The 12,429-nt window shown below is 37.4% G+C and overlaps 1 protein-coding gene across 3 annotated transcripts in view; it reads right to left on the bottom strand.

Moving 5' to 3' along the window:
* USP14 (ubiquitin specific peptidase 14) overlaps positions 1 to 12,429 on the bottom strand; it is a 49,801-nt gene that overhangs the window by 14,647 nt on the left and 22,725 nt on the right. For all 3 annotated transcript variants that reach the window (XM_007115849.4, XM_028480322.2, XM_028480321.2), the window contains exons 6-7: positions 3,735 to 3,793; positions 750 to 880 (exon numbers count right to left, since the gene is read on the bottom strand). In XM_007115849.4, the coding sequence (XP_007115911.1) occupies positions 750 to 880; positions 3,735 to 3,793 (190 nt within the window). The remainder of the gene's footprint in view (positions 1 to 749; positions 881 to 3,734; positions 3,794 to 12,429) is intronic.

The raw sequence follows: 12,429 nt of genomic DNA on the forward strand, positions 1-12,429 counted from the left end.
GCACAGGGAGATCAGCTAGGTGGTTTGTGACCACCTAGAGGGGTGGGATAGGGAGGGTGGGAGGGAGGGAGACACAAGAGGGAAGAGATATGGGAACATATGTATATGTATAGCTGATTCACTTTGTTATAAAGCAGAAACTAACACACCATTGTAAAGCAATTATACTCCAAAAAAGATGTTAAAAAAAAAGAAAGAAAGTGATTAGGAGAAGGGAAGTGTGCTATTTCAATAGGACTGTCAAAGAAAGCCTCTCTGATGCCTTGACATTTGAGCCATGATAACTGAATGAGGTGAGGAAGCAAGCCATGCACCTGGAAGCCAAACGAACAAGAGCAAAGTCCCTACAGAAAGAGGATACTTGGAGGGTTTTTTAAAAATAGCAAGGAAGTCAGTGTATCTGGAGCGAATTGAGCAAGGGGAAGAGTGGCACATAAGCTCAGAGAGGTAGCCAGGAGCTAGACTGTTTAGGACTGAGACAGAAAGTCACTCGGAGGTACTGAACAAGGAAACCAACATAATCTTATTTACATTTTTAAAAGGACTCTGGGGGCTGTGCAGAGAAACACCACAAAAGGAAGAAGCAAGATGATCAGTTAACAGACTACTGCACCTCACCAAGCAAGAGATAATGGTGGTGTGAACTAGAGAGGACTGATTATTTGTATTTCCAAATATACTCCAGTAAATGTAGGACGCCTAAGTTTTACACTTACAAAATGAAAACCACAGAACCTTGCCCTGATTACCTGTTGAAGATATTGTCCTTGTTCGCCCTTCTCTGCAAACTGTGGAAAAGCCATGTGCAAAAACTGCAGTAGAATAATAGGTGGAATACTAGAAGAAGTTTTATCCATGGAATCAAACAAATCTCTAAGGGCTTAAAAACAAAGCAAATACTTCCTTAGTAAAATAGTGACATATTTAATACATGCTACTGTAAATTAATTCTCAATTAATACCAAGAAATGCTTATTAATTATTTTTAAGTATACCTATTCCTTTTGCAATTGTTGGATCCCTAATAAGAAAATAATTTGTTTTTAAATCTTAACTCACCAGAAGACTTTATAATGCAATCACTAGCTATAAACAATGTCTCTCTCTCCTTGACAGCCTTTGTCTTCCCTAATAAAGCAGGGTATATTCATTTAATACAGACAACACGTAACTTCTGTCTAGGAATCACAAAGGCATGATGTTACAGTTCCGCCATTATCAGGACGTCAGGTAAACACTCCCAACCCTCCTCCCTTTAAGCCCATACTTGGTTCCCGTGTACTGAACTCCTGAGTACTGAAATCTGGAGTATGTTTAAATGAAGTATGTTTAAATCCTTAAACTTCCTGACTGTACTGAACAGCTAAGAACCAAAACTAATTTGCCTTCTTCAAAATCTTTCCCCTTCTTATCCTCTCACCATCATAAATCCCATGGTCATAAACTCAGCCCTGCTCTTGAGTTCAGAATACTTTTTCTCTGTTGACTCCCTAACTATCACACCTTGCCCCTACTTCATATATAGCAAAACTCTAATCTAGCTTATCTTGCATTGTTTTGTTAACTAAAATGTGAAATGTTATCATTAGTATACAGACTATTTAGCATAGCAAATACTAAAATACAACATCTCAGCACAAAATAAGTACTCAATGAAATGTTCCTGAATAAAACTACTAAACACAATGTTTAAAAAATATTTTAGGAGGTAGAGCTGAAATTATGCATCCCTACTAAGCTAATAATTTTTAAAATAAAAAAAGCCTAAATTGTAATAACACTTTAAAGGATACACTTCTCAAAAACAAACAAAAAAAAACAAGAAAAAAAGACAGATGATTTAATTTAATATATACCATGAACAGAGCATCTCAAATACTTCATTAGTTTGAAAGAAAAAGGTCAAAAGACACACTATACATTAAGAGACTAATGAGACATAACAACATAACTAAGTGCAATGTGTGATCCTAAACCGGCTCCAGAAGCAAAAAAGAAAAACAACTTTATAATGGGCAATACAGGGTTAACGGGCAAAGTTTAATCAAGTCAGTAGTACGAGTTAACATCAGTGTTAAACTCCCAGACTTTGAAAAATAACCATCTGTCGTTACGAATGTCCTTATTCTCAGGAAATACATACTGAAGTATTCAGGAACAAAAAACAGGATGTCTGCAACTTACTCTCAAATGGTTCAGAAAAAAAGAACATGCATTATAGAGACTGATGAACCAGATGTGACAAAAAGTAATTGGTGAATTCTTGCAACTTTTCTATGAATTTAAATTTATTTCAAAATAAAAAACTTTAAAAATCAAGAAGCAAAAAGTAAAGCGGTATTTTTCATCCCATCAATACTGCAAGCCTCCTATAAGACACTGGAGAAGCTGTTGAAATTCTGAGCAACTCTTAGATACATAAGTTACCAGATGAACTAGATATGTGATCACATTTTCCCAGTAAAAACTTCATTTCAACAAATGAATCTACTTTCAGGGAAAAAGGTTAGAGGAAAATCTCACTAATTCCAAATGATGCAAAGAAACCTACTGTTTACAGTATTACAAATTAATGATTGACCACAATGAGATACCATTTCACACCCCTAGAATGGCTATAATCAAAGACATTCAATACCTAGTGTGAGTGAGGATACAAAGAAATCAGAATCCTTATACATGCTGGGAGGAATATAAGATGATGCAGCTGCTTTGGAAAACAGTCTGGCAGTTCCTCACATAGTTACCACGTGACCCAATGATTCCTCTCCTAGATATATACCCAAGAAAATGAAATATGTCCACACAGACTTGTACACAAATGTGTAGCAATATTTATATTGGTCAAAAAGTGGAAACTACCCAAATGTCTTATCAATGATGAACGGATAAATGAAATGTGATATATCCAATACAATGGAATCTTACTCAGCAATAAAAAGGAATGAAGTACTGATACATGTTTACAATGTGGCTGAACCTCAAAAACATTCTAAGTGAAAAGAAGCCATCAAAAAAGACCATATATTGTACAATTCCATTTATATCAACATTCTAGAATAGGCAAATCTATAGACTGACAGTAGATTACTGGTTGCACAGGGCTGTTAATGGTGACAGGAAACAGGGTGACTGCTGAATATTACAGGGTTTATTTTCTAGTGATGAAAATATTCTAAAATTGATTGTGGTGATGACTGCATAACTCTATGAGTAAACAAAAAACAGTGAATTGTATAATTTAAATGGGTGAGTAGTACGGTATGTGAATTGTCTCTCAATAAAGCTGTTACAAACCACCCCTGCTCCCCCAAAAAAGGCAAGGCTGTTAAAAACCCTATCAACCCAGCCCAAGGATTTAAGAGAGTATTCATTTGTAAAACTGTCCAAAATGGGGCAGTGGAGGCAGAATACACTGTCTCATGTAGTAAAGAAACAAGATACTTCTAGAATTTCTATTTCTCCTCATACCTCATATCCAACTTCCTTACATGAATGAATACCCACTAATCCAAAGATTTTTTCAAATAGGACAGACATCACTAGTTTATAATGTGGTTAATAAAATAAGTCCCAAGTTGTTTAATGTAAGTGTAAGTACTCTAATTTTAATGAGGTGATGTTTTAAAAATACATTTTGAAAACAGAAAGATACTAAAAAAACTGTGAGTGAAAAATGACGTTTATTGAATACCATACTCCCTCTTGAAAAGTAGTATATTTAAGATACTGACCTGCAGTAATATACTGTGCTGAAGCCATTTCCCCTGAAGCTCTCAAGGCACCTGCATACCTAGGAACATTAAGACAGAATTAAATATTCACTTTATTCTGAAACTCAAATGGGAAGAAGTTAGTTCAAAGGACTTATTATGAAACCCTCAACTACAAGTTTCTCTGAGTTGTTCCCACCATTTTTTCTTCTTCTCTTCTGGTCTTGTTCCTTTAAGAATTATATGGGCAAAAAAGGACTGCTAAGAAAAAACGGAAATTAGATGAATGAAGCCTACTTTAAATTCTTTCCTCTTGTCTAACTCATCTATAACATTTTCTAAAAATTGTGTAAACAAAAAAGTACACATAGCTGACTCACTTTGTTATACAGCAGAAACTAACACAACATTGTAAAGCAATTATACTCCAATAAAGATGTTAAAAAAATAAATAAAATTAAAAAGCACATATTTAATGTCCATTATTACAAAGAAAATAAAATATAATTTCAGAAATGAAGAAAAAAATCATTAGATCAAAAACATTAAATCAAAATCAATAAATCTACATTCAGCACTAACTTCCTACACAACACTAAATAAGTCACTTAAATTTCAAGTCAGTTTTCTCACCTATAAAATGAAGGGTTCCTATTAAATGATTTCTAAATTCACTTTTATGATTCTCAGTTAATTTATAGCAGTACAAAGGACTGGCCACCCAAAGGAAATATTCAAACCACTGTAGTTACTTATACAATGTTTTACGACAAAGGATCAAAAATTATCATTCAGGTATTAAATACTGGGCAATGGGAGAGATCCCACAAAACTAATATAAGATCAGTGGTTACTTGGGGGAGCTGGGCAGTTGACTGGGAAAAGGTACAATAAAACTTCCTGGGATGATGAAAATGTTCTATAAATTTGATTGTAAAATGAGTTACAGAGAATCTGCATTTGTCAAAACTGATCACACCAAACACATAAGATGCATACATTTCACTAGATGTAAATTATATTCCAATTTTTTTTAAAAAAAGGGGACGTCCCTGGTGGCACAGTGGTTAAGAATCCGCCTGCCAATTCAGGGGACATGGGTTCGATTCCTGGTCCAGAAAGATCCCACATGCCGCAGAGCAACTAAGCCCATGTGCCACCAACTACTGAGCCTGTGTGCTGCGACTACTGAGCCCGTGTGCCTAGAGCCCATGCTCTGCAACAAAACAAGCCACTGCAATGAGAAGCCCACGCACTGCAATGAAGAGTAGCCCCCGCTCACCACTAGAGAAAGCCTGCGCAACAACGAAGACCCAATGCAACCAAGAAAAAAAATAAACTCTGTGCTTATGTAAGTGAATGAAAGAGGTCACAGAAAATATTATGTTAAATTATATTCAATGGAAAAATTGTCTTTCTTTTTTTCACTTGTTTAGATCTTTTGGAAACTCTTGCAACTAAAAAATGCTTAATTTTTCAATATACAATAATGCATGCTGTCTAAATTATATATGTTCATTTAAAACATAAAAATCATAACAGTTTCCCTGTCAGATAGTTTAGCAACTTTTTAAAGGGCACTTCTGAAGTTAAAACGAAGTACTCATAAAGTAGATGCATCCCATAACATCACTGAAGTATGTAATTACATAACTGCCACTGTTATGAATTTACATCTAGTTACAGGGTAACATGAGTATGTAACTATTTCTACATTTATGACAAAAAGTGCATTAATGAATTATCAATCTTTTTAAAAATTATCTGAGAACAGAAAAATCATAGCTAATTTAATACCATCCCCCTAAAACTCTCAATATTATACCAAGAAAACTTATAATTCCTAATTAAGATAAAACCATACAATAAGCCAAACATTCATAATGAACTTTACAAAGAAAAAACTGTTAGAAAAGAGAAGGAATTGGCAGGAGTACTGAGAGTTTTAACAGATAAAAATACTGGGAGGTTTTTCAGACAAAAGAACCAATAGAGTACCTTTCCTAATCTTTGCAAATAAATAAAAATTAAATAATGATATAGAAAATCTGAATGTAATTAATAAACTTAATGCCTATTATACTTTATCACCTACAAAAAGAGGATGTCTTGACTTTTCTATCATCTGTGAAATATTCACAACATTCAGTCATAGATCAGATCAACCCAAACATTCATTGACAGAAAAATGAATAATTATTTGGTAGTATATACATACAATGGTGTACCCTACAGCAGGGGTCCCCAACCCCCAGGACACTAAATGGTACTAGTATGTAGCCTCTTAGGAACCCGGCCACACAGCAGGAGGTAAACAGCAGGTGAGGGAGAGAGGCTTCATCTGTATTTACAGCTGCTCCCCAAGGCTTGCGTCACTGCCTGAGCTCCGCCTCCTGTCAGATCATTGGCCTCATTAGATTCTCATAGGAGTGCAAACTCTACTGTGAACTGCGCATGTGAGGGATCTAGGGTGTGGCTCCTTATGAGAATTTAATGCCTGATGATCTGAGGTGGAGCTGAGGCAGTGATGCTAGCACTGGGGAGCGGCTGCAAATATAGAGTATCATTAGCAGACAGATCTGACTGCACAGAGACCATAATAAATCATTTGCTTGCAGACTCATATCAAAACCCTATCAGTGAGTGGCAAGTGACAATTAAGCTGCATCTTATGAAGTAGAGTGGACATAAGCAACACACTTCAGGTGTCACTGTTTCCCATTACCCCCAGGTGGGACCATCTAGCTGTAGGAAAACAAGCTCAGGGCTCCCACTGATTCTGCATTATAGTGAGTTGTATAATTATTTCATTATATATTACAATGTAATAATAATAGAAATAAAGCGCACAATAAATGTAATGCTCTGAATCATCCCAAAACCATTCCCCCCCACCCCCACACCGGTCCATGAAAACACTGTCTTCCATGAAACCAGTCCCCATTGCCAAAACGCTGGGGACCGCTGCCCTACAGCATGAACATGAATGAACACACACACACAAAACATGGAAAAGCCAAATATAATGAGCCTGACTCAAATGAACATAATCTGTACGTTTCTGTTCATGAAGAGTTCAAAATAAACAAAATTACTCAAAATTAGAAGTCACGTGAGTATAACAACTTTGCAAAGAAGGGTGGGGGCAGTGGATAGGAAGGGATCAGTGAGGGGATTTTTGGAGTGCTAACAGTTCTGTTGATCCCCATCGGTTACAGGGATGTGTTCACTCTGGGATAACTCATTTGTATATGTTTCTATATAATTCAATAATTAAAAACAAACTTTGGTTTTGCGCAGCAAAGGAAACCATAAACAAAACGAAAAGACAACAGGAGAAAATATTTGCAAATGATGCAACAGACAAGGGCTTAATTTCTAAAATATATGAACAGCTCATACAGCTGAACAATGAAAAAACAAACAAGCCAATCCAAAAATGGGCAGGGACTTCCCTGGTGGTCCAGTGGGTAAGACTGCACACTCCCAATGCACGGGGCCTGGGTTCGATCCCTGATTGGGGAACTAGATCCCACATGCATGCCGCAACTTAATAGTCCACGTGCTGCAACTAAGAAGCCCGTGTGCTGCAACTAAGATCCTGCATGCTGCAACTAAGACACAATGCAGCCAAAAATAAATAGTATAAATAAATAATAATAATAAATTTTAAAAAAATAATAATACCTTAAAAAAAAGTCTACAAATAACAAATGCTGGAGAGGGTATGGAGAAAAGGGAACCCTCCTTACACAGTTGGTGGGAATGTAAGCTGGTGCAGCCACTGTGGAAAACAGTATGGATATTCCTAAGAAAACTAAAAATAGAATTATCATATGATCCAGCAATTCTACTCCTGGACATATATCTGGACAAAACTATAATTCATAAAGATACATGCACCCCTATGCTCATAGCAGCACTGTTCACAATAGCCAAGACATGGAAACAACCTAAATGTTCATTGACAGCTGAATGGATAAAGAAGATGTGGTGGTACATACAATGGAACACTACTCAGTCATAAAAAAGAAAGAAATAATGCCATTTGCAGCAACATGAATGCAACTAGAGATTAGCACACTAAGTGAAGTAAGTCAGAAAGAGAAAGCCAAATACCATATGATATCACTTATATGTGGAATCTAAAATATGACACAAATGAACCTATCCCAGAAACAGAAACAGAATCACGGACATACAGAACAGACTGGTGGTCGCCAAGGGGGCGGGGGTTGGGGGAGGGAGGGAATGGGAGGTTGCGGTTATCAGATGTAAGCTTTTATATACAGAAAAGATAAAACAAGGTCCTATTGTATAACACAGAGAACTATATTTAATATCCTGTGATAAACCATAACGGAAAAGAATATTAAAAAAAGAATATAGGGCTTCCCTGGTGGCGCAGTGGTTGAGAGTCCGCCTGACGATGCAGGGGACACAGGTTTGTGCCCCGGTCCGGGAAGATCCCACATGCCGCGGAGCGGCTGGGCCTGTGAGCCACGGCCGCTGAGCCTGCATGTCCGGAGCCTGTGCTCCGCAACGAGAGGGGCCACAACAGTGAGAGGCCCGCATACCACAAAAAAAAAACAACCAAAAAACCACAGAATATATATATGTATAACCGAATCCCTTTGCTGGACAGCAGTAATTAACACAACATTGTAAATCAACTATACTTCAATAAAAAAAGCAAAAAACAAAAAACTTTGGGGCAAAAGGAAAAGATAAGAATTTATAACTTATTTTTTTAATATTTATTTATTTATTTATTTATTTTGACTGCTCCGGGTCTTAGTTGTGGCATACGTGATCTTAGTTGTGGCATGCGGGCTGCTTAGTTGCGGCAAGTGGGCTACTTAATTGCAGCATGCAAACTCTTACTTGCAGCATGCATGTGGGATCTAGTTCCCCAACCAGGGATCGAACCCGGGCCCCCTGCATTGGGAGCACAGACTCTTACCCACTGGACCACCAGGGAAGTCCCTTTCATAACATTTTTAAAAAACATCTGAGCAATCTCATCTAATGAATAGAAAACAAGCAAAACCTCAGAATTAAATACTTTCATTCCTACACGAGAATAAATTAATGATCCAAGCATGCAACTTAAAAAATAATAAAACAAGCCTAAGGAAAACAGAAATAAAACATTAATACAAACAAAAGTAGAACGAATCAGACAACTGAAAGAACTGAGTGAATAAATCTAATAGCTGATTCTGTGAAAAATACACAAACCTCTGGCAAGATCATCAAAAGAGAAAAAAATAACTAATACGAAATAAAAATGGAGAAAAAAATACAGATCCCAAAACAGAGTAACTCATATGCTAAAATAGTTTAAAGACACAGGGACAAATTCGTAGGAAAAAATAAATTACCAAAACTGACTCAAAAAGACACAGAAAATGGACATTTAAAATGCCCCAGAAAGGGCTTCCCTGTTGGCGCAGTGGTTGAGAATCCACCTGCCAATGCAGGGGACGTGGGTTCGAGCCCTGGTCCAGGATCCCACATGCTGCTGAGCAACTAAGCCCATACGCCACAACTACTGACCCTGTGCTGTAGAGCCTGCGGACCACAGCTACTGAGCCCATGTTCTGCAACTACTGAAGCCCGCATGCCTATAGCCCGTGCTCTGCAGCAAGAGAAGCCACCACAATGAGAAGCCCGCGCACCGCAACGAAGAGTAGCTCCCGCTCGCCGCAACTAGAGAAAAGCCCATGCACAGCAATGAAGACCCAACACAGCCAAAAATAAATAAATAAAATTTATAAAAATAAATAAATAAAATGCCCCCAAAAAAGTTGGGTCCAGACTATTTTATTGGTAAGTTCTATCAAGAATAGATCATTCCTCTACAAATTTGAAAATGAAAGTAAAATAGCAGTCTAGTAATTGCTAATGAAAAGACTATTTTGTACTTATTAAGAGTTGGCTTGCCAGTCCCCAATAAGACAAAAATATTGTCATGTGATACTGTCTTTTACAAGTAACTTACAGAATTTTCGAGGGTAATTTTTATTATGTACACTTTTCACTTTAGGTTCTAAATTTAGAACTCCCACATTAAGATGAGGTTCCACTGCTGGGCAGCATCAAGCAAACCAGATTTTATCCGCAGGTATAGTTCTTGGTCCTCACTGCCTCTCTTCAGCTAATCCAGTCTGTTTCTCTTGAATGCGTTTTCTTTCTACTCTTCATTGTTATACATCCCACTCTCCAGAACCTGCCATACATTTAAGGATGAACTCCAGCATCTCCAGCATAAAGCATCTTTCATGGAATCGTCCTCTTTTCTTTCATTCCTATTTTATCAGTTAGTGTCATTTTCCCAAAGACATACAACCCTGTCCATGTCATTCTGTAGTGATTAAGTTAGTTAAGTACAGGGGCTTCCACCCTCTTGCAACAACTTAGAATTCAAAATAGTTTTTTTGGTTTCAAGAAAGTGGAAGCAACAAGATGAAATCTCCCTGCTTATATAAAACTCAGAGAAGTTAACTCCAAAACATGAAAGACAGCTCTCCTTGAAATAGAGGCTATAATAAAGAATCCCAGATGAAAAAAGTAAAGAGGAAGTCTTGGAAATAAGGCAAATCTGTCCCAACTAGCCACCCTCTACGACAGGGAGCTGCCCCAGCAAGCTACTCATTCAGATAATTTGCACTTGGGACACAAGAGAATACACTGCATAAGATAAGTACACCATCTTCAAAGAAATGAAGATCAGGGCTTCCCTGGTGGCGCAGTGGTTGAGAGTCCACCTGCCAATGCAGGGAACACGGGTTCGTGTCCCGGTGCAAGGGTGGGGAGTGAGACTATTAGGGAAATTAAGACATTTAAATGCAGCATCAGGGCTTCCCTGGTGGCGCAGGGGTTGGGAGTCCACCTGCCAATGCAGGGAACACGGGTTCGTGTCCCGGTCCGGGAAGATCCCACATGCCGTGGAGTGGCTGGGCCCGTGAGCCATGGCTGCTGAGCCTGCACGTCTGGAGCCTGTGCTTCGCAACGGGAGAGGCCACAACAGTGAGAGGCCCGTGTACCGCAAAAAAAGAAATGAAGATCAATCCATATATCCAAAGAGAACAAAGTTAAAGGACCAAACAGGAAAAAAAACCTTTAAATAAGAATACTTTGGAGCCTCAGAGAAATAAAAGCAGGAATCATATCCAAAACTTAAGGGAGATTTTATTAAAAAGAACAGAAGATTGTGATAAACGAGCAGTTGTGAAACAAAGCTAATGTACAAATCAGTGAAATGTAAAACAGAACTGAGGCATTCTCCCAGAACACAGCACATAAAAATTAAAGTGCAGAGAAAAAAAAGACATTAGCAACAGATCCAAAAACTCCAATATTTAGAATATAAGAGGAAGGTAAAATAGAAGAAAAGCAGTATCTGAAGAAATAATGGCTAAGAATGTCCCAGAGTTTAGGACAAGAGTCCTCAGACTGAGAGCACCCACTGAGGGCTAAATGAAATAAATAAAAGAAAACCCACACTTAGGACTGTTGGAAAACGTTGAAAACAAAAATAAAGAGAAAACCCTAAAAGTTACTGACAGAAAAGATTAAGAATAGAGATTGATATTAGACCTCTCATCAGTAACCATGGGCATACTAAAACAGTGGGGAAATAACTATGAATCTCTGAGGAAAAATAATTGACTTTAACATTTCCCAGCAAAGCTGTTCTGAAACAGTTCCCGTTTACTTGGTCATCTTCCTCCATTAGACCATCGGTACCTTGAGGACAGGTGCTCTGTCTTGTGCCCTGGCAGTATATTAGTGGCAATCTAGGCAACTTCATGTAAATACCTGACAAGTGTTCACTTCAGAGAAATTCAGAAAACCTTGTTACTCTCAGGTTTCTGCATGTCCCTTCTCTCTCCTCTCTACTGCTCAATTTTATCAAAGCATTTCATAAGCCAGTAAGGGGAGAAAAAAACACGCTGCATTCATAAAGCTGTCTAAGAATCCAAACTGCAGTTCAGAATTCCACCACATATTAATAACTGGCAATGTATGAATCAAAATAGATGTAATAAATTTAGTCAGAATTAAATTACATATTTTTAAAAGTTACACATTTATACTCACTGAAGAGAAGGGACCCTCATTTTATAGACTATTTGATATGTTCTCAAAACATGGATAACTGTTTACTCTGTTTACTTTTGTAAATACAACAGTATAAAAACAAAGTTCTATTTCTTTTAAAAAGCATTACTCACTGGTATAAGGATAAACATACAACATATGTGTTCCTAGACTAGAATTGAGAATCCAATCTTACTTATTATTACATACATTATGGTCAATTAATTTTCAAAAATGGTGCTAAGACAATTCAACAGGAAAGACTAGTCTTCTCAACAAATGGTACTGAAAGAACTAGACATCCGCATGCAAAAGAATGGGGAAAACTACCTCCCACCATACAAAAAAATTACCTAAAAATGGATCACAGACCTAAATATAAGAGCTAAAACTATGTAACTCTTAAAAAAAATTTTATGACCTAGAAATTAGGCACTGGTTTTTTACATATGACACCAAAAAAAAGAAAAAAAAATTCAACTACATCAAAATTTAAAATTTCTGTGCTACAAGAATGCGGTCAAGAAAGTGAAAAGATGGGCTTCCCTGGTGGCGCAGTGGTTGGGAGTCCGCCTGCCGATGCAGGGGACGCGGGTTCGTGCCCCGGTCC

Source organism: Physeter macrocephalus, chromosome 19 (genome assembly GCF_002837175.3).
Source record: "Physeter macrocephalus isolate SW-GA chromosome 19, ASM283717v5, whole genome shotgun sequence".
Classification (NCBI taxonomy): domain Eukaryota; kingdom Metazoa; phylum Chordata; class Mammalia; order Artiodactyla; family Physeteridae; genus Physeter; species Physeter macrocephalus.